The 22,968-nt window shown below is 43.2% G+C and overlaps 1 protein-coding gene across 1 annotated transcript in view; it reads right to left on the bottom strand.

Moving 5' to 3' along the window:
- Positions 1–423: 423 nt before the first annotated feature.
- LOC126523547 (novel acetylcholine receptor chaperone) overlaps positions 424–22,968 on the bottom strand; it is a 40,528-nt gene continuing 17,983 nt past the window's right edge. The window contains exon 3 of the mRNA XM_050172143.3: positions 424–10,661. Within this exon, the coding sequence (XP_050028100.2) occupies positions 10,381–10,661 (281 nt within the window). The 3' untranslated portion in view covers positions 424–10,380. The remainder of the gene's footprint in view (positions 10,662–22,968) is intronic.

Below are 22,968 nucleotides of genomic sequence, written 5' to 3'. Positions count from 1 at the left end.
GTGCTGGGATTAGCGTTGCATCTGCTAACCACTAGGTGTGCATTGTCTGCTAAGCTGCTATTTAAATGCTGTTAATAAGAAAATTAGACAACTTACTGACTCTGCAGCTTTGTCAACGTTACTTCAACAGTATACACCACTCATTTATAATGAATTTAGCCAAAAGTAAAATTTCATTGCAGTTAGCCGTCAAAATTAACTTACCAAGCCGGGAATCAAACCAACAACGTCATGAGCAGCAGCAGGATGCCATGGCAACTGAGTTTGTACTATAACAGATTCTTCATAAGGACACTTGGCACAATGCTTTTTTCCTTATTTATTGAAAGTTGCATCTCACACAGGTACAAAAAGATACATCATGCATGCATGAGAAGCAAAAATGATAAGACTGATGTGTGTCTACTGAGGAACTACTGCAAACAAGGTATACAGAATGGTTTTTATTCACATACTTAATGTGCCTGCCAGCTCTTCTCCATAAAATGGTGGTTTGTAGCTAATGACCACAATTAACCTTTGATGACTTAAGTGACAATTAAAGGCTGGTGAAACAAGCTGGTGAAACAAACTCAAGAGTGCATCATCTCTACAAACACAGACCATTAAAGCTTACTTTTTGAAAAGAAACACCATCACCACTACCTAAATTACTAGTTAATCAGTTGATTACACCTACAGAGTTACAGTTTCCAGTCATGAGGGTGAACAAACAGTGCCTCTCTGACATCAAAATTAGGCAGGAGTCAATTTGTGGACAACAAAAAGTTCCGAACATCCCAAGTTCTAAACATGCCAGCATTCTCAGAACCAGCATATGCTTTGGTTATTCAAAGCATACACAAATGCTTGTTAGTGAACATCCCAAGTTCTAAACATGCCAGCATTCTCAGAATCGGCATATGCTTTGGTGATTTGAAGCATACACAATGCTTGTTAGCGAACATCCCAAGTTCTAAACATGCCAGCATTCTCAGAACTGGCGTACGCTTTGGTGATTCGAAGCATACACGAATGCTTGTTAGCGCGCCTCACCTTCTAAAATATTGTAAAGAAAAAAAAGATACAATTCAATCGGCATGCTTTGGATCCTTAAAAAGAACTAAACATATTCCCTTTCCAGTAACATCATAAAGTCTTGTAACAAACACTTTGTTTGTGACTATGCATTAACATAGAATGACATGTATATGTCTTCCATGACAAGATTTATGGCATGAACAGCCAAAAGAACGTTTGATTCTAGCATATTTTTATCCCAGATGCAAGATACTTTTCTTATCTCCAATAGTACAAGTCATGCCAGCCAACTTTTTTGTGCCAAGAGGTCTGCAAAGTTTTTTAATCATCATTTATTGAGCTATGCATGTTTTATGTCTGCTATTTATGCTGTGCGTTAGTGTTTACCTGAGTACTCGTAAGTGGTCATTAAAAGAGTGTACCTGAATTAACTATTTCATGAGCTCCTTTTACACTGTTGTTTGCATTTCATGCTGTTGTGATCATCAAATCACAGCATAAGTGGCGAGAAAGATATTGTACAATATAAGCTAAAAGCCAGCTCTAAGACAAACTTACAGCCAACAAACTAACAAACTCGAGCTACAGTGAGTGCGTGGTAAAGCCGATGCTGAAAAGTGACCTGAAATGGCTGACTGAAGTCCTGACACACCGTTCTGACAACGTTTCACATGCTAAACTGAATGACGGGCCCAGCATAGCTCAAACTTTCACAGCTGAGCCTATTCACACGTGCAAACACACTGCAACAGTACAGACACACAATAAAGCTGAAAAGTCAACAGCAGCGCCTCTGCCGTACGACCAATAGTACTGAAATGTACCATCACTAGAGCATTTGCTAAGAGTAGCCTGAATGTGCTAACATATTACGTGAATCTTGCATAAGGTAAAATGTGTGAATGTGCAATGCTCGATGTGTACCATATGTGAGCCATATGGGAACAACGAAGAAAGTGAGTGAGTTAACATGGCTGAAAAAAAAAGCAAGCAGTGCACAATGCCTCTTTCCTCCAATCTCTAGTCGGTTATTATTATTATTGTTGCAATTACATTCGTTGCCGAGGCAAACTTGCATCTAGAGGCCACAACAATGGCCACAAGCAACCCCCCCAATACGTTAATCCGAGATATTCAACAATGCAGTTCCCATTAGTACTGCAATGTGACTGCATCACTGTATGCCTGCATACAGTGAAACTGCTTTCACAACAAACTACCGTGCTTTGTTGAAAACTAAGCTTCTTAGACAACAGGATACTTCTCCTAGTACAGGCAGGCCCTGCATTTCAAAGGACAAAGCTTGTTCGCTTTCCAACATTTTGCTGCAGCTAGGTGGAAAGCAAGTTCTTCCTCTATGAAACACGGTTCACTTTGTCACAGCTCATGATTCACCCACTCGGTCACAAGTACGCATACGGCTTTATTTTCTGAACACCAGTGTATCGAAAGTTTGGGTGTGAGATTATTCCAAGATAATATTTGCATTACTATATATAAACCGTGGCTTGACTATCTGTAACATCAAGGAATGCTCTTGTATGCTGAAAAATGAGCGCTACACGAATATATACTATAACAATTTTACACTTGTCCGAGATGCTGACACTGCCACGTAATAGTACGACAGAGGAAGCATAAAAACTGAGGACAGGCCCAAACTTCTCTTTCTGCAATGCCACACTGATGCGTCTATGCTTTTATGGAAACTCAAAAGAATTTGTTGTTGGGCAAGACAGTTGATACCTTGGGAAGCCATTGCAATGAAACTAAGACAGATGTAGAGAATGCAATCAGTGTGAAATATTTTTGAGGTCTTGCACATTGATTAAAAAAAAAGGTGGAGAGTGCATTAGTGATACTTTTGTGTCTTCGAAAGCGAAATTTGCTTTCTTTATTCATGTGCTCTGCCGTGAACTTGCATGCAAGCGTAATATTTTCTGTATATATTATTTATTTCAAGACTCTTGCGTTAGTATAAGTACACAATTCACGGCAGGGAGATGTCGAACCATGAGAAACAAGGCTGAACAAGCAAATGTGTTCATGTCCCTGTCATTGTATACTTAAATAAAGCAAGAATCATGGAATTGCGCCCACTAGCCTGTTTGCACACACGGCTGATTTTCGACATTTTTATTTAGGGCCTTATAAATCAATTGTGAGTGCAATGTCCATGTTGTTCTAACTTCTGTTCACTGTGTTAATCTCATCTGAGCTAAAGTGGCATCCCAAACTGCTTATTGGTAACCTTCTCTACCTCCAGTTTGTTGCGACCGCACATACGTTTTCTATGCTTCTCAACCAAGATTAAAAAAGGGTAGCAAGTACGGCACAAGGAATTCGAAGCTTCTTTTAAGATGTAAGCTTGTGCAAGTTGGTGACACATGATCGAATAATAACAATGCGGAGAAAGGCGCTACACGAACAAAAGGCACTTGCATGTGCATGAGTTGCACGTCAGCGCTTTGCGTAAAGAATGTCTTTTGTTTGTGTTTGCTGTAAGTGCATGCTGTTGTCATTTGACCACGAAACTTGCCTGTCAGCATCTGTAGATCAACAAACATTTGTTGGTGACCGAGATCGCAATGGCAAACACCACTCTAGCCAACGACTTTTTTCATAACAATGATGCAATTTCTATGTGCCCTTAAAATGAATCCTAAAGTGGCATTTACATTTATCACACTTTCTGCAATACACCTGGGATTGTTGAGACATCTCTACAGGTTTTTTCCCACCATGTAAAGTACAAGGTTTTACACATGCAAGGCTAATATATAACTGTAAAGTAAAGACCACAGATGGCTTGGAGATAGCAAAGTCTTTTGTGCCACTGCAATTAATGACAGGCACATGTCTACAGTAAGCACCAAAATTATTAAAGTGGTAATGTGCACGATAAAACACTGTGCAAAATATTTAAAGTGACATACTGATAGGCCTCCAACAAAATGCACAGGACGAACACACACAGTATAAGAAAAAAAGATTCTGAGACTGATACAGCAATAGGTGTGATAAATACATGCCAGTCGACATATAAAGCATCGTAACAGGCAAAAGAATGTCTTAAAGAACCAAGTATACAATCAATGCAATACACAAATGGAAAAGTTGTAGTGGTCTTCAGACATCTGCCATAAAACTCATCTGTCGAAAATGAACACATTAGGGCTAAAGTAAAATGACTAGGAAGAAGAAAAAACAGCCGAACTCCTGCCATCCAGGATTAAGCTGTAGATCAGAATGACTGCTACTGACAAATACAGCAATAAATTATCTCAGTCTGAGCGTGTCAGAAGGAACTATCAAGATTTGTAAGAACTAGCCATTCTGCAACTGTGAAAGATGGCTGTCAACATGAACCTTCACGTATCAGTGACTCTTGTGTCTACCTGTGCTTGACTGTCAAGGCTCAAAAGAATGGCAGCAAGTGCGTTTCAGACAGATGGAGCCACCAAAGCTGCCACACGTAGGGGAACAGCAATACTGATGTCGTTCGCACAATTTCCCCATTTCTAGTGTTGCGGACACATCTTAAAGCAGTACTGATGACACTTATCATAAGTGAAGGCTGGGAACAGTGGAAGCATCTTAATTTGATACTACAGTTAGGCTCAAAATGCCGACCTGGCATCACTGACATTATTGTATTGTCATGACACAGAGCAAAATTTGATGTCAGGACATCTGCATCTCCTGGGCACTGATACCAGTACTGGTTTATAGAAGCAAGTATTATAATAAACTTCTTAATGTGTTCTACTGCTTCCCAGTATTTTTCTCGGATTTAGAGGGCTTAAGCTTCAACTTATGCAAAAACAGAAAATGACAACATAATAATGTCACTCAGCACTCCTTCACCCCTTTCTATGTCCTGCTGTTATCCTGAATTCTGCCCACAAATACCCCAAATTATTTTAAAGGATAGTTTCCAACATGTACCTTCTCAGAAAGAATAAATTCACTTTTGTTTGCACTGTCCTATGGCTTGTGTGCTGCCATCTACCAAAAGCATGACTCAGTGATGGGACAAATCTTGGCCTGTCCAGGGCATTGCTGGGAAATGCAAGGTACTACTGACGAACTGAACTCGTCCTTGGCCATTTTTACCAGAAATACCAGAAACGTGTGTACGAATTTCGTCCAAGCTTGCCCAAGGCACCGAAGGGATTAAAGGATCTTTAAAACAGTTTGGTACACCTTGAGTGTAACAGGAGTGCGTGGTTGTGATTATCTAGTCTAAGTGTACCATATTTACTCGCATAATGACCGCACTTTCCTGTCAAAAAAAATGACGCATATTCAGGGGTGCGATCATTACGCAGGTTAAATTTCGCGCGAAAAGAAAAGAAAATTTTTTTCGTCCCACGTTTTCTGCGGGATGCCAACAGTTCAACAAATAGGCAGCTACCGCTGTATGTAGTGCGGGACACCAAAACAAACATGGTGGCCGCCGGAGCAGGCTGAATGCGCCAAACACAATTTTTTTTTCTTCTCGTGAGTACGTCACATGCATTGAAACAGTTTCTTCCGTATCAGTAATGAATAATATCGTTAATATCGGCAAGCTTGTGGCAATAACGTAGCCATGTCCACTTTGAGGGGACAGAGACAGACGGGCGCGCTTAGCTGCCAGTGACATAGAAACACATGGCCGGCATGCTACAGAAACTGTGGCATCTGTCTTCACTACTATCCTAATACGGCACGTTTCCGCTATGGGTGGGCTAATATTTTAGCTGTGTTACAAGTGTCGGCGTATGAATAGGGTAGACGTCTAACGTATCAGTGCGAACGTGGCTACTATCGTTGCCGCTCGCGATTTGTTGCGTGCCCACGAGTGCAGATGAGAAGAATCGAAAGGCGCCTTTTTTGTTGTTGTTGACCACAACCATTATAAAGCCTACACATAATAAAGGCAAGTTCGGTTGTACCTCTTTTTGTCATGGAAGTGCGGAAAGTGATGAAAGTAATGAAATGGGGCATCTACTTAAGAATGTTTGGTGCGTGCAGACCGCTTGGTTTGTCTTGAAGAGTCATTCGCGTAGCATTCAACAGATGGTAAGCGCGATCATTATTAGCTAGACTTGGCACACGACATATCGCTGTAGCAAGTTCGGGGTGCGATCATTACACGGGAAATGAAAAAAAACAAATTTTGATGACAAACTCCAGGGGTGCAATCATTACGCGAGTGCGATCATTATGCGAGTAAATACGGTATTTTCAAGAGCCAAAACTGTATGAAAATTACATGTACTTCAGCCTGCGTCTGGTGCTAACCTCCACAAGGGCTGCTTGACAATGTTACAGCTGAACCTTAATTCGCTGCTGATCACAAGAGGCCTGGCAGTCACAAGAGATCTGGCGGTTGCAAGACACCTGAGTACAGCTTGTGATACAAGTGAGCCAAGAGCATGCGGAATAATCGCAAGAAACACGGTGTGTAAGCCCGTGTCCCTTTGTAAACAAAGAATGACCAGACAGCACTGCTAACCCGTCAAGCTTCGACACATATTTTGCATTTTCCCAAAGGCCTGCAGGAGCTATAGGCACACGCAAAGACGAGAATAAGCATGCGGCAGAACACATAAAGCAATGTCTTATCACTTCACATGCCTCCAGCTTAGCTATTATTGCAAATTTTCAATATGGTGAAAGAAAACGAAAGTAGTTAGAGGGGTGTTACTTGTATAGTGCCCTTGAACAGCTCATTGCAAACAAGTAGTTCAGATTAATATAGGTTAGGACCTTTTTAAAATTTCGACCCTTTCATGGACAGTGGGAAGCGTTCTTAACCTGCTATATGGGCGTAACAAAGCTATGGGATGCATTATTTCCACCATAGGATTGTGTCACCATTTTATAGAAACTACCAACAACAAAACAATTTTTTATGCTACCTAAGAACATAGGCTAATATCTAGTCAAGCACTTAGGCATTTGCATACTCTCATTTCAGTTGCACATAACAGTGAAGGTTGTGTAGAAAAACAGCAAAGGAAATGGCATTTTTTTTCCCACCAAAACTGTGGTTTACAGACTGTTGAGTGTAGGTGTGTTCATAGCTCACTCCTTGCGCATTAGGGTCCTCTCACACAGTTGAAATGGTACACGAAAACTGAAAATTGTGCGCTTATGTTTGTAACCCCTATGTACAGCAGACGTACACATACTTAAATGCTCAGCTTCGATGAATGTTTTGTGCTGTCAGGGCACATATAGTGCACTTATAAGCACAGCTCACGTGTCTTTTACCGGGGGACTAAATATATTGATCAATACTGATGATCAACAATATAAAAATATCAAGCCTTAACTTATGTAATTGCCATGTATCCACAACTTATGTTGAACCAGTAGTCTGTTACAAGCTAGTAGCTCGATGAGATTCACTGTGGTTAAAAAAATTAAAAATAAAGTAAACATCAATAAGGTGCTTTAATGACAATTTGTCATAAATACTGTCAGAGGAGATGACGTTTTTAAGGGATCCTAATAAAAGAAGAGACAGGTGCACCTTTGAAGAGCAGAATGAAAATAAATAGGACGCAAAATTTTTTATTGCTACAAATGCACACTAATTATGATCGACTTACCATGGGATTTATGAAACTTTAAGTTTGAATAACCCAAGTTCTAATACTACACATCTTCCTTCTCTAGACTTGTTAAAAAAATCTTGAGAAGCCACTTATTAACCCCATATTGTACTAGAACTGGTAATGTTGCAAACTGCTCCCAGTGTTACTACCATTTATTGTATATTTAATTTGTTATTCTAGTTTGGGACCCTTAAACAATATTGCTGGATCCCAAAACATGTTTATGTGTATGATATATACACCATAAGTTGAAATGAACATTAAACTTCGAAGAAAAGCCCTTTTTTCCAAAGTGTAAAAGTTTAGCATCCAAATGTAAAGCAGTGAAGTTCCCCCAGCATAAAGCATAGTATGCATACTACAATGCACTATTTCACAGATCTTAAAGCTTGACTAACACCAAAACAGAGTAACCAATTCAAGAGAAATGACATGAAATAAGTAAACTTTAGGCCACATTCAAGTGACAATGACTGCAATAATGCATTTTGTGTGAATGTTTAAAAATTCAGGACTCTGCGGGTCACATGGTTAAGCTCATGTGGTAGGGTCACGTCATGAATTTCGACTGCATCTGTACTGGCCTTGTTAGTTTCTTACTGGTAAATGTGGACTAGTACAATGTATTCTATAGAAGCCAAACAGAACCTGGCAAATTTTGCTAAATTTTACTACGTCGCAATTGCTCGAGTATGAGGAGATACATTGAAATTTATGATGCCACAGTGACATACCAACCTGGGGCTTTTGTGCAAAATTCGGTAAAAGGAACTTTGGCCTTCATTGTCTGTTCTAGTGATCAACTTCTTACCAAGAGATTAACAAACACGAGAGTTATAAAGGAGTACCTAATGAGTCTAAAATAATTTAGTGTTTCTACTTGGTGGTCTCTTAAGCTCCAGCTATCTATAAAATGAGAAAACAGTTGCCTCTGTGAATTAAGCGTCTTTGGCAAAATATGTATACCCAAACTTCTTCAAACATGATCAACTTTCAGTGAGGCAATGAAGTAGCTGCCTACCTATTACCCAGACAACAAAAATGGTAATACAAGTAGGCCGGTATTTGAACTCTTCTTTTAGCTGCTGCACTTTGAAGCAACAGGGGTTCTCCAGCACATGTAAGTTGAGATGACAGAAAGAAACAGCAGCTGATGCCACACTTCTGCACTTGCAGAAGGCAGCATTTGCAACTACTGGATTTACTACATTGCAACTTGCAGACGGCAATGGACTGCATGATAAATTCATCTCTGCACACTCCTGCAGCACTCACCCTGTGTTAGCGCATGCAACAAAGACGGGGCTATATACTTGAACGACTGTTCTCAGCGTCCTTGCTTTAGTGAAACACAACGGCAGGCACAACAATTTGTGTAAGAGACACTATATACCTGGACTGCCTCGCAAAAGCATTCAAACAAGAACCTTAAAATGAAGAAGTAAAAAGTGCTTGTCACATTGCAGCTATAATGTTGCACATCAACAAACACAAAAAAATTTGTTGATTACATAATTGCACTACTAGTGTGTGCTGCTGAATGTGACTGTGGGGTGCATTTGACTGAGAACACAAAGCTTCTTTTCTTTCTGTCTGGACTTGAAAGTGGGATCATAACTCCCTTACCAAGTTGCACAATCTGCATTAAAATAAGGCCAAAGTGGGAGCATGTATATGTGGCTTGCTATAAAGCAAGTTTTATACTACACTCTACACAAACTAAAAAAAAAAAAGAAATTCTCAACACCGCGAACAGGAAGTGCATTGACGTACTGAGAAAGCATTTGAAAATGATAAAAGTAATATACTCCAAAAACAGCTTGGCCAGATCCTCTCATCGCAGCAAATTTTGGTTTATTTTGTCTCTTGGAATGCCTGCAGTGTTCTCCAGTTGCTTCTTGTGTATTTTTTGTTTTAGGTTTTTCAGTTTTCAAAAGCAGCAATTTCATGCATTCACCCTATTCAGAGACACATTTTCTCTGCCGCTTTTGGTCAATGGCTAAGAGGGCTCACACTGCGTGAATCTGATATATAGCATTTCTTTTGCGATAGTAAGGTCAACTGCTATCACCATCAAAGCCTGCTGCCTACAGTAGTGGTATAAACGATAATGTCAACCAATTCCAGAGAGACCTTTTTAACCCTCTTCAGCAGAGTGAGTCATCTATCAAAACATGCAGGCAGGTTTCTTGTATGAGAGTGTTTTTCAACACAGAGATTCAGCCACTGCAATCACAAAGCTCCTAATTTGCTAGAACTGTTTGTCAAATGCCCGCACCTTTGCCATCAACTCATTGACCATCACAATCAGCAAGTAATTGTCTAAACAGGCCATTCTTGCACACTTTAAAATCTGACATCTAGATAAGTTGGTTCGGTTAAGTGTCACGTTTGTTTCAGAATACTTTTTGAAGGGGCCACGCATTCCTTATACAGACCTTTTTTTTTTTCAGACTGCTTGCACACTCGTTGGTGCAGTTGGTAATAGGACAATCAAACTTCAATATAAAAAGCATGGATATAATGAATTACTGGATGCAGCAAAATAAATATAAAACTTGCAAATTTGTTTTGCCAATACCAGCGCGTATGCTTACAAAAAATATAGGACATAAGGAAGGTGTTTGCATGTCGAATGCGACGTCGTTATAACGAAGTTCAAACGTACTACATTGAAAGCAATCACTCCCAACCATGGCCCCGAAATGCACACCAAACGAACCCCGGCTAACGGGAGGGCTGCACGAGCTCAGTCGATCTTGGGTCTTGCTGTTGCGGCTGCTTCCTGAGAGTGTGCCTGCTGGGCCGCCACTGCTGCTGCCGCCGCGGATGAGCTGGTGCCGTGGAGGGCCTGCTTCTTGCGCTCGCGGCCCTGCACCTGGTAGAAGACGACCAGGCGGCAGCCTAGCATGAGGCTGAACACGATGGAGGGTGCCATGCGCTCGAACTTGTCCCGCAGGGCAGCGTGCGTGTAGACGGCGCCCAGCACAAGCACGAGTAGAGCCACATTGGCCAGTTGCTTGATCCGGCCTGCAACAGGAAGGCATGAGTGAGCCTCAGGATGCGTTTTCAGGTCGTCGTCGCCAGACTAAGCATACCTCCTTCAGGCGCCGTGTCTCTAACTGCACACGCCAAGGTAGTGCCTCAAAAGTAAGAGCACGGGCAAAAATAGTGCCGCTTGAAAGGTGTCATGCATGACAAGGCAGAAGAAAACCTTGTTCAGGATGGCCAGGCCTCAGGAGCAGTGGAGGAACAGAACTGAGAGTAGCGTGTTTTTCTCTGCTATTTATTCTAGAAGGAAGACAAAGAAAATGTGGATCACATGCCCCAGTAAAGAGAAATTAGTTTTCTATCTCATTTCTGCAGTTATGGCAAACTATTTTATGCTCATATTTCTACAGTGTACGTCTTGGGGCAGTTGTGAGTGGAGGTTTGCTGCAAAACGTAGGAATATGTATGAAGCGTTTGCAGTCATGGTACGATTCGGTTTATTGTTTATGACAACGTTATGCATTTGAAAAATTCCTGAAGCTATAGGGGTGGGTGTTTCTAAAGCATGTACTAATGTGATCATGAAATATGTAGTTAATACTTCTATATGTGATGTTTGTCTAGATTAGGGCAGCACAACATACGGCCTGCAGGCTGTATGCAGCCTGTGACAGGATTTTAAGTGGCATGCACTGCTCCCAAAGGATGTTGACAGCATGCAGAAAAGAACTGTTACTTTCAGAACAGACATAATATCTTAGATGAGCGAGCGGCAGAAGGAAAACAGTTCAGAGCAGGAAAGGAAGCGTCTTATTGTAAGCCCACTGATGTTGAAGGTAAAGGTTCACACACATGCAGTTTCCCTTTTGGTTCCTGTTTTTTAGGTGGTTACAACTCACTCATTGTTCAATGGACAGCGTGGGCTATCTTACTGGGTTTGTGGTTTATATTTTGCTATTCTGAAAGACGAGTGCACTTTGAAGGAAGAAAAAAAAATGGACAAGGAATGCCAAAAGTTTAATGACTGGACATATCGGTGCTTTCTCATTGAAAATATGTCATAGTGCAACCGTCTCGTGTGTTGAGAATCCCTTTCCATACTGAATGAGCACCATACTAAGTGCCACTATGAGACAAAGCACTCTTATGAATTTGGCACTCTTTTCAAAGTTGACAGAAAGACGAAGGCCACGGATTTAAAGCAGAAGTTGCTTGTGAAGCAAGGAATTTTGTTAAAGGTAAAGAATGCATCTGAGGCAGCTACAAGGCCTTATACCGTATTTACTCGCATAATGATCACACTTCCTTGTAAAAAAAAATTTACGCAACTTCAGGGGTGCGATCGTACGTGAGTTAAATTTCCTGCAAAAAGAAAAAAAATTTTCATCCCACATTTGCTGCGGGATGACAACAGGTAAAAAAATAGGCGGCTGCTGCTGTATGCAGTGCGGGACACCAAAACAAAAATGGCGGCCGGCGGAGCAAGCCGAATGCGCCGAATGCAATTTTTTTTCTTCTCGTAAGTACATTACGTGCATTCAAACGGTTTCTTCTGTATCAGTAATGAATAATATCGTTAATATCGGCAAGCTTGTGGCAATAACGTAGCCATGTCCACTTTGAGGGGACAGAAACAGATGGGCGTGCTTAGCTGCCAGTGACATAGGAACACATGGTGGGCATGCTGCCAAAACTGCCGCATCTGTCTTGACTACTATCCTAATATGGCACGTTTCCGCTAAGGGTGGGCTAATATCTTAGCTGTGTTACAAACGTCGGTGTATGAATTGGGTACACTTCTAACATATCAGTGTAAACGTGGCTGCTATCGTTGCCGCTCGTGATTTGTTTCATGCCCACGAGTGCAGATTAGAAGAATATAAAGGCGCCTTTTTTGTTGTTGTTGACCACTACCATTATAAAGCCTACACATAATAAAGGCAAGTTTGGTTGTAACTCTTTTTGTCATGGAAGTGCGGAAAGTGATGAAAGTAATGAAATGGGGCATCTACTTAAGAATGTTTGGTGCATGCAGACCGCTTGGTTTGTCTTGAATAGTTGTTCGCGTAGCATTCGACAGATGGTAAGCGCGATCATTATTAGCTAGACTTGGCACACGACATATTGTCTCGGCAAGTTCAGGGTGCGATCATTACGTGAGTGCGATCATTATGCGAGTAAATATGGTATATCCCAGTTTATTGCATGTTCAGGTCGCTCTTTCACTGATGACAATGCCATAAAGGAGTGCCTCATGATGGTCTGTAAAGAGATGTGTATGGACGAGAAGTTGACCTTTCAGTATCTTAGCTTATCGAGAAAGACAGTCCAGAGCCACATGCATGATATTACAAATAACTTAACAAAACAGCTTCAGTCATGCTGCATTAAGTTTGCCTACTAACTCCCAAGCATTTGACGAACGCAGACATCAAAGACACAGCTTTGTTGCTTGTTTTTATTCGAAGTGTGGATGGAAATTTAAATGTTACCAAGGAACTTGACAGCTGTGTTCAATGCACAGATGAACATCAGGAGAAGCGATAAGCAAGGAAATCAAAAACGCCATCTAGAGTCTCAACCTGCCGTGGGAAGAAAGCTCACAGGTGTCTACACAGATGAAGCCCCGGCTATGGCTGGGAAGAGAACCGGAGTTGTTGCGCAGCTCGAGTCATGCGGGAGCGTGGAATTTAGAAATTAGCACAGCGTGCTGCAGCAGGAAGTGCTCTGTGCCAAGGTTATGAAATTTGAGCCTCTGCTGACAATTGTGCTCTGCTGACAGGTAGAATAGAACTGGCAGAACTTTCCAAGTAATCAACAAGCGTAAGACAGCTGACATAAGGAAGTATAATATGGATAGAATTGAACATGCTCACGGGAACGGAGGAAGCCTAAAAGCAGTGAAGAAGAAACTAGGAATAGGCAAGAATCAGATGTATGCGTTAAAAGAAAATGCCGGCAACATCATTACTAATATGGATGAGATCGTTCAAGTGGCTGAGGAGTTCTATAGAGATTTATACAGTACCAGTAGCACCCACGACGATAATGGAAGAGAGAATAGTCTAGAGGAATTTGAAATCCCACAAGTAACGCCGGAAGAAGTAAAGAAAGCCTTGGGAGCTATGCAAAGGGGGAAGGCAGCTGGGGAGGATCAGGTAACAGCAGATTTGTTGAATGATGGTGGGCAGATCGTTCTAGAAAAACTGGCCACCCTGTATACGCAATGCCTCATGACTTTGAGCGTACCGAAACCTTGGAAAAACGCTAACATAATCCTAATCCATAAGAAAGGGGACGCCAAAGACTTGAAAAATTATAGACCGATCAGCTTACTGTCCGTTGCCTACAAAGTATTTACTAAGGCAATTGCAAATAGAATCAGGAACACCTTAGACTTCCGTCAACTAAAGGACCAGGCAGGATTTCGTAGAGGCTACTCAACAATAGACCATATTCACGCTATCAATCAGGTGATAGAGAAATGTGCGGAATATAACCAACCCCTATATATAGCTTTCATTGATTATGAGAAAGCGTTTGATCCAGTCGAAACCTCAGCAGTCATGGAGGCATTGCGGAATCAGGGCGTAGACGAGCCGTATGTAAAAATACTGAAAGATATCTATAGCGGCTCCACAGCCACCGTAGTCCTCCATAAAGAAAGCAACAAAATCCCCATAAAGAAAGGCGTCAGGCAGGGAGATACGATCTCTCCAATGCTATTCACAGCATGTTTACAGGAGGTATTCAGAGACCTGGATTGGGAAGAATTGGGGATAAGAGTTAATGGAGAATACCTTAGTAACCTGCGATTCGCTGATGATATTGCCTTGCTTAGTAACTCAGGGGACCAACTGCAATGCATGCTCACTGATCTGGAGAGGCAAAGCCGAAGGGTATGTCTAAAGATTAATCTGCAGAAAACTAAAGTAATCTTTAACAGTCTCGGAAGAGAACAGCAGTTTACGATAGGTAGTGAGGCACTGGAAGTGGTAAGGGAATACATCTACTTAAGGTAGTGACTGCGGATCCGGATCATAAGACTGAAATAGTCAGAAGAATAAGAATGGGCTGGGGTGCGTTTGGCAGGCGTTCTCAGATCATGAACAGCAGGTTGCCATTATCCCTCAAGAGAAAAGTATATAACAGCTGTGTCTTACCAGTACTTGCGTATGAGGCAGAAACCTGGAGGCTTACGAAAAGGGTTCTACTTAAATTGAGGATGACACAATGAGCTATGGAAAGAAGAATGATAGGTGTAACATTAAGGGATAAGAAAAGAGCAGATTGGGTGAGGGAACAAACGCGAGTTAACGATATCTTAGTTGAAATCAAGAAAAAGAAATGGGCATGGGCAGGACATGTATTAAGGAGAGAAGATAACCGATGGTCATTAAGGGTTACGGACTGGATTCCAAGGGAAGGGAAGCGTAGCAAAGGGCGGCAGAAAGTTAGGTGGGCAGATGAGGTTAAGAAGTTTGCAGGGACAACATGGCCACAATTAGTACATGACCGGGGTAGTTGGAGAAGTATGGGAGAGGCCTTTGCCCTGCAGTGGGCGTAACCAGGCTGATGATGATGATGATGATGACAATTGTGATGTCAGTCATCAACCTCGTACATTCTCAATGATTCAGACATAGATGACTTCACGAATACTTGCATGAAGTAGAAAGCAGCCACGCAGATGTCCCGTATTATACTGAAGTCGGGTGGGTAAGCCGTGGGAAATTTTTTAATTGATTCATAGCACTCAAAGACATTATTCATTTCTTTAGTGATGAAGGGAAGAGTATTCTCGAGCTTGAAGATCAGTGCTTATAGGACCTTGCGTTCCCCGTGGATATAAAAGGTAATCTTAACACACTCAACACAACCCTGCAGGGAAATAATCACCTCATCATGAGCATGGTAAGTGCCATATTTGCATTCCAAGAGAAACTGCGCTTTTTCATGCTGTAGCTCACATGCGTCAACACAGTACACTTACCTACCTACCAGAAGCTCTTTCATACGAAAAGCAGAGGTTACTACCTTCGAGCTATGCGCAACATGTCAAAACCCTTCTGGCAGAGTCCTAGCAGCAGTTCCTGTCACTTGAAGACGAGAATAAGCACTGTCACCTGTTTCGAAACCCATTCACAGTGTTGCCAGAAGTCTGCAACTCCACAGTGCAGCTTCAGCTCATCGACCTGTAGTGTTCACAGGAGTTGAAAGCTTTGCACCAGTTGCAGCCTCTCCTTCGTTTTTATAAGAATCTTGGTAAAAACAAATACAGAAACATAGTTAACAATGCCTTGCAACCAGTGTCTCTCTCCAGAAGTATGTACGTCTGTGAGCAAATGTTCACTTTGATACAACATTACAAGACGTGTTGAGGACAGTGATGAGTGTGATATCAAACATAGAAGGCCTTTCTGCAATCAAAAGATATAATCTTTCCCATTAAAGCGTGGCCAGTGTGGCTCCTAAAGAAGTGAATTCTGGCCCTTGCTGTTATTGCATTGTGCAGCCCTGGTCTAGAAGGTTGAAGCAATGAGTCCACATTTGTGGATGTGACAAAACTCCCTGTTAGTTTAAGAAAATCTTGATTAATAATCCTGAAGATCAAGTAACTGTGGTGCAACAAATTTTTCACTGGACAGAATCAATTGGCACCTGAAGGCGATACCCAGCACAGTCGACTTCCGCTAATTTTATTCTGATGGGACCGATGAGACTGGTCAAATTTTCCAGCGGGTAGAATTAAACGAAAGGTAGGAAGAACGTCGAGAAACATCGTTTCACTTGGCTGTATTGTCTTTAATATTAGCGTCACCGCAATACAACCTTGTTATGTGGTGAAGCATACCAAGCTGGAAAAAAGTGCCACTGTTGCGTGACATAGCACGTGTTCCTTAATTTACACATGCTGTTACGTTTGACCGGCGGGGGCTGGCGATCTTCCGGGAAGCGACCGACGGAAGGGCGCCACCATGTCTGCTGCAACGACTCGCTTTGAAAAGACTATGTCAGTGGCCAGCCCATTGGCACCACCAGGGCTGCGGCGGCGACTCGTTTTGTAGGGAGGACAACGCACCGCTTCCCCTGCTATGAGGTGCCGAGATGTCTAGACGCAGTCGGCGGAGCAAATATTGCTAGCGTGTACGCCGACACCTTCACGGTTCGGTTGGAGCGAAGGAATTCCTGGAAGGAGATGCTTTGCGGTGCCGTCTCACGCAGCTTAGAAGTCGTCGGTCAATAGACAGACGTGGCAGCCACTGACTGCAGGATCAACTCTGGGATAAAGAGGTGCCTGCTCAGGTCAAGCACCGTGTCTGCGAGAACCCTCTCACCTTGGTCTGGTCAGTGCAACCTGTGCGGAAGTGAGTGCGTAAACCCTCCCCCTCAAAGGCGGGTCGGCTACGATGACTTTGGACGCTCCGTTTGGTCGAACACCTGTTTTACCTCACCTAGGGATCTAGGGAGCATAGTGTGTTTATAAGCAGCTGTTGTTGGCTCTTCAATGTGCATTCCTCTTTCAGTCATGTTAGACTGATGAACTGCAACGTTCTCATGTAGATACTGTAAATAAATCCCATATTCCTCATTCTCAATGAGAACAAGTCTCTCCCTTCAACAACGTCCCCATCGTGGATAAGTTGGACGATGGCATGGTCCAGCTACCATCTATTTCATGCCCGACCCCAACCATTACAATTGGCTGACAATGGTGAGATGGACTTTGCGACGTGGTGCCGTGTCTGCGGTGGGTGCTTGGTTCTTGCTTTGACTCTTTAGGCTTTATTTTGTGGTTGTTCTGTTTAGAACAGTAAGGACGCTGGATTGTTGATTGATAGCTAGGTTGTGTTTACCTAGGTAGTTTTAGCGAGCAGGATCAAGGCAGTAAAGCAGCAATCATGGAGCTAAGGACACAGCTGAGAGACGAATTATTGATTGTTGGTGAGGACCTGGGCCTAGAGGTACACAAGGAAACGCTAAAATAGGAATTATTGCAGCTGACTTCCGAAAAGGCCAGTGTGGAGCACATTGAAATGGGGTTGGAACTTCTTAAGAAAAGAGAGAAATGGGACAGAGAAGAATGGGACAGAGAGAGATAGAGGAACGCGAGAAAGATCGCGAGTCAAGAAAAATGCAATTTGAACTTGAAAGCAAACGTTAGGAGTTGTCTCAAGGATGTGAAGGCGCTCTGGGACGATCAAGTGAGGCAGAATCATACTGCATGGACAGGCTGTTAAAGCCATTTGAGGTCAGGAACGACATAGGCTTGTTCCTAGGAAATTTTGAAAAGACTTGCGAGAAGATGAACTTTGGTCAGAGAACATGGCGACAGCGGTTGCTGTCTATGTTGCCATATGAGGCTGCGGAAGCAATAGCCAGACTCAGTGCGCAGGATGCATATGATTATGCGAAAGTTAAGGCTAGTCTTCTGAAGGAATGCCGCCTTTCAGCCGAAGCTTTTCGGCAAAGGTTTAGAAGCACAGGCAAGAAGGATAACGAGGGGTACCCCGAGTTTGCATACGGCTCAAAGGCCAACCTGATTGAGTGGCTGAAAATGCGGAAGCGTATGAGAGCAGAGACAGGATCATTGAATCCATGTCTAGAGCAGTTTTACAAAAGCATCCCACCATCTGTGAAGCTGTGGGTGCAAGACAGAAGAAATGTAAATACTCTAGAAAGGGCGGCTGAATTAGCCAAAGAGTACACGTGTAGAAAGCTGAACGCCGAGGACAGAAATTGGGGCGGTCGAAATGGACTGCAGAAACCATTTCCGTTCAGAAAGGGTTCGAAGACTAGATGACTGGAACCTGTAGACGTGGAGAGTGAGTAGTCAAAAAAGAGCGAGTAGAAGTCTAACGGGGAAACCGTACAAAATAAGCATAAAAGAAAATTCGAATCTTTTAGACTGATCCACTGCTATAAGTGCCACAGACTGGGACATATCACTGTAAACTGCGGGAAGCCTAGCGTAGTTTTCTCCTACGTGGATGAAAAAGACGAGAATATGGAACTTTTAAGCCCACATCTTCACGACCTGCAGGTTAATGGCAAACCATGCAGGGTGCTGCGAGACAGTGCCGCCACTATGGACATTGTCCATCCATCTTACGTGATGGTAAATGACTGCACTGGAGAAGTAGCATGGATGTCAGTACCAGATGCCACGTGGTGGTGACGTTGAAGAACACAGTAGCAATACTGTGAAAGACAAAACTAACTTTTATTGGACGAACCTGTGCCCACAAAAACAGGCTACACTTATAGCACAACGACAGTGGCCAACACGTCGACGATCGTGGAAAATCTGATCAGCGGGTCAAGCGCGTCGGTTTTTATACAGCAGTCGTCAAATGTTCCAGGCTAATTGTTGGGACCCGCATGCCTTCCACAAAGTTCTACACCATTCGCGTCACGCGATGAAATCAGATAACACAAGGTTCGGCGACAACAGACAGCGGAGAGAAGCATTGATAACTTTCCAGAAACTTCGGATACATGCAGGCGCGTCCCGCGCTGTGCGATAACATTTGTTATGGGGCGAAACGTGGTTGCCCGATAAAAAGTACACGTGTCAATACCCCCCTCTTAAATAGGATCGACCCGATGCTTCAAACAAATGAAAGTAATAAAGAAAAGCACTCGTAGCAAAGAAAATAACAAAATAAGGAAGTTCGTCAGCATCCAAAAGGGTTTAAGGCGCACCACGTGGACCACTTCAGGTCGTGCGCGGCGTCGCTGTGAATGCGAAATGCCGTCTGGCATGACTTCATAGTCCAGCACGCCAATACGTCGGATGACCTTGTAGGGTCCGAAATAGCGTCGCAATAGTTTCTCACTCAGTCCTCGTCGGCGTATCGGGGTCCATACCCAAACACGGTCGCCGGGCTGGTACTCGACGAAGCGTCGTCGGAGGTTGTAGTGTCGGCTGTCGGTACACTGCTAGTTCTTGATCGGTAGGCAGGCAAGCTGTCGAGCTCTGCTGTAAAAGCCGTTCCTCTGTCGGTGATGAGGACTTCTGGAGCACAATGTCGCAGCAGGATGCTCTCAATGAAAAATTTCGCTACTTCGGCTGCGCTGCCTTTCGGTAGAGCTTTAGTTTCAGCGAAGCGGGTAAGATAGTCCGTTTTTAGGCATTTTGTAATGAGATATTTGGTGTGTGAAATGAAGGTCAAGTTTGCATCGAACACAATGCCTAAAAACTTATGCTCCTTGCTCACAGGTATATTCATTGCCCATACACTTCAATACTGGGATCTGGACCCAGCCCTCTCTTTCTTGCAAAAAGAACAGAGGAACTTTTCTGAGGGTTAAGTTTGGTTCCATTTCCTTCTGTCCATTTAGACACTTTGTTCAGGCCATGCTGTACTTGTCATTCGCAGACTACAAGGTTACAAAATTTAAAGGCTAATTTTATACTGTCTACGTGAACCGAATAGAGAATTGTTGGAGGTAGTGATGCATGGAGCTAGGTCATCTTAACAATTAAGAGCGTGCAGCTGAGCATGCCTCCTTGAGGCACACCAGTTTCTTGTATAAATGGACGCGACAATGCATTGCTAATTCTGACTCGGAAAGTATGGTTGGAAAGGTAGCTTTCTATAGTGTTAATATATTTCCTCGAATGCCCACCTCTAATAGGCCACGCAATATCCCAAAGCACAAGATCGTACAGCTTTGCAATATTGAGGAATATGGACAAGAAGTACTGCTTGTGCGTAAATGCATCATGGATGTTTGCTTAAATGTGCATGAGATGGTTGGTTATACACTGGCCTTCCCTAAAGCCACACTGAAATGGTTCAAGCATTTGGTTGGGCTCTAGGAAATGTACGAGATGGCGATCGATAATTTTCTCAAAAAGCTTACAAAGGCAGCTCATAAGTGCTCCATGACAATAATGTTCACTGGTGAAGAATCTTTACCATGCTTCAAAACTGGAATAACAATAGCTTCTTTCCATTTAGATAGAAGATACTCAGCAGCCCAGACAGTATTGAGAAGTCTGAGTAGTGTGATTGGCATGCCGGAATGGAAGTGCTGAATCACATTCTACATGATTCTATGAGGTCCCAAGACACAGCTCTGACATGCAAATCAAGCAAGCTTTAAATTTCGCAAAACTAAAAGGACGGTTATAAGGTTCATTTGGGCCACACTTGTGGTTGAGTGACTAACATTTTTCTATTTCTTTATATTTCAAGAAGCTAGACAAGCAGACCAAGAGTGTCGTTGGCTTGGTCTTCCAACTTGTTTCATACTTCATCGACCAGGGGCAACAGACGGATTTGTCGGTCATTAAGCTTCTTGAGCCCGTTCCACACTTTTGCCCCCTGTGTGTATGAATTAATGCCCGAGAGGAACCTCTCCCAGATTGTCCCCCTAGCTTGCCATCACATCTGCCTTCCCTGTGATTTAATGTCTTTGAATTTGATCAAATTTTCAGAAAGAAAGCTTCGCAGTTGAAGAAAAATTCATCCTGGTCCGGGATCGGTTTTCTTTGCAGTTTGGAAGGGTTTCCTTTGTAGCTTCACGCTACATTTCGGTGGATGAAAAATTTTTCCCTTTCATTATACTTCCTCCACCTTGCAGGATTCCGCAGACCTAATTTGCCAAATTTTCAGCAGTTGGAAATCAATATAATACGCCCCAGGCCTTATTTTGCTTCTTCCACCCCTTCTTGCTGTTTTCATTCCACCACAGCACTTGTCTTTTGCATTAGCTAGTAACGGTAGCGCCATCAGCATGACCAGTGACCTGAGTGTGAGGAGCACTCAAGAGGGCATGCTGGCACGAGCCATGAAATAAAGAAACAGAGATGATTAATTCTCAGAACCACACAGTATGGTCCTGTCTCTGTCTCCGAGAGCTCTACAGCTGGTGACCCCAGACATAAGGACTGAGCCTCAGCTTGTGCCTGAAGTCAACACACAGCCAAAGACTGAGGTTGAGCCATGCCTGACATTGAGAGCAAATGCCCACAAGCCATAACGGATGCCGCTGCACCCACTTCCAGCACTGCAGCTGCTTCTAACGTTGTCCGCCTCCCAGAGTTCTGGGAGTGGAACTCTACGACCTGGTTCGTGCAAGTTGAGGCCCAGTTCGAGTTCCCGTGAATAATATTGCTGACTCACAAGTACCTCCTTGTGGTCGATGCACTTCTGGTGGCCACTGTCAATGACCTTGCTGCAGTTCTTGTTTTGTTTGTACACAAACACCCGGTGTCACCTTATGACGAAATCAAGGCAGCTATTCTGGAACGCATAGCCATGTCTGAATGCTTAATGATTCAGCAGCTACTTTCATTCAAGGAGATGGGTGACCGTCGTCTAAACGAGTTGTTGAGTCTAATGCTCATTCTTCTTGGCACACATGCTCATACCACCGACATCTCCCTTCATGAGCTGTTCATCCAGCATCTTCCCACCCAAGACCCGCCGTGGTTGCTCAGTGGCTATGGTGTTAGGCTGCTGAGCGCGAGGTCGCGGGATCGAATCCCGGCCACGGCGGCCACATTTCGATGGTGGCGAAATGCGAAAACACCTGTGTACTTAGATTTAGGTGCACGTTAAAGAACCCCAGGTGGTCGAAATTTCCGGAGTCCTCCACTACGGTGTGCCTCATAATCAGAAAGTGGTTTTGGCTCGTAAAACCCCACAATTTAATTTTTTTTCCCACCCAAGTCCAATGGTACTGGCCACTGCCTCCCACCTGGATATGACAGCACTCACTGCATTGGCCGACAAGGTGATGAAAATTGAGAAAGATGGATTCCAGTGGTTGCTGCCACTGCACCAGCGTCAGCGTCGTGCTCTGCACGTTTCTCACAGCCATTCTCATACCTGCCAACCTGGCAAGATAAAAAATCGGGAGACTTTTTATTTGCGCCAACAGGGTGGGGGGTGTTTCGTTCAAACTTTCAGGCAGTGTTCAGCGAGTCCTTTTGCAGGGACCTTGCAGTAGCAGACTTTGCTCACTTCAAAAATTTGTCGGAGTAGCTTTGCTCAAAACGTGGTCCAGACTGACGGCCCTTCACTAGCAGCAGGTGTTGGAGGGTTGTGTCGCACATCGATGAGTGGAATTCAGTCCTAGTTTTTCACGCCGTGCTAAAGATACTCTCACACACTGCGTAGCTATGCGGTATCACGAGTAAATCCAGCATAACCTTAGCAACTCGGTGAAACATGTTTTCCATTAGTGTTTTTCATTTTTCCAAGCATAGACCACGGCACATTCCACCTTTCTTCATTCAGAATGTCCTCCGGAAGACTGTACACCTGTAGAGTGGCAAACAGCTTCGAGAGCATCTAAAGCACCTTGAGGATATTCATTGGAATCTCGGGGC

This window comes from Dermacentor andersoni, chromosome 6 (assembly GCF_023375885.2).
Source record: "Dermacentor andersoni chromosome 6, qqDerAnde1_hic_scaffold, whole genome shotgun sequence".
Lineage (NCBI taxonomy): Eukaryota > Metazoa > Arthropoda > Arachnida > Ixodida > Ixodidae > Dermacentor > Dermacentor andersoni.
The sequence above is the reverse complement of the archived record's forward strand: the minus strand, read 5'-3'. Positions and strand labels throughout refer to the sequence as shown.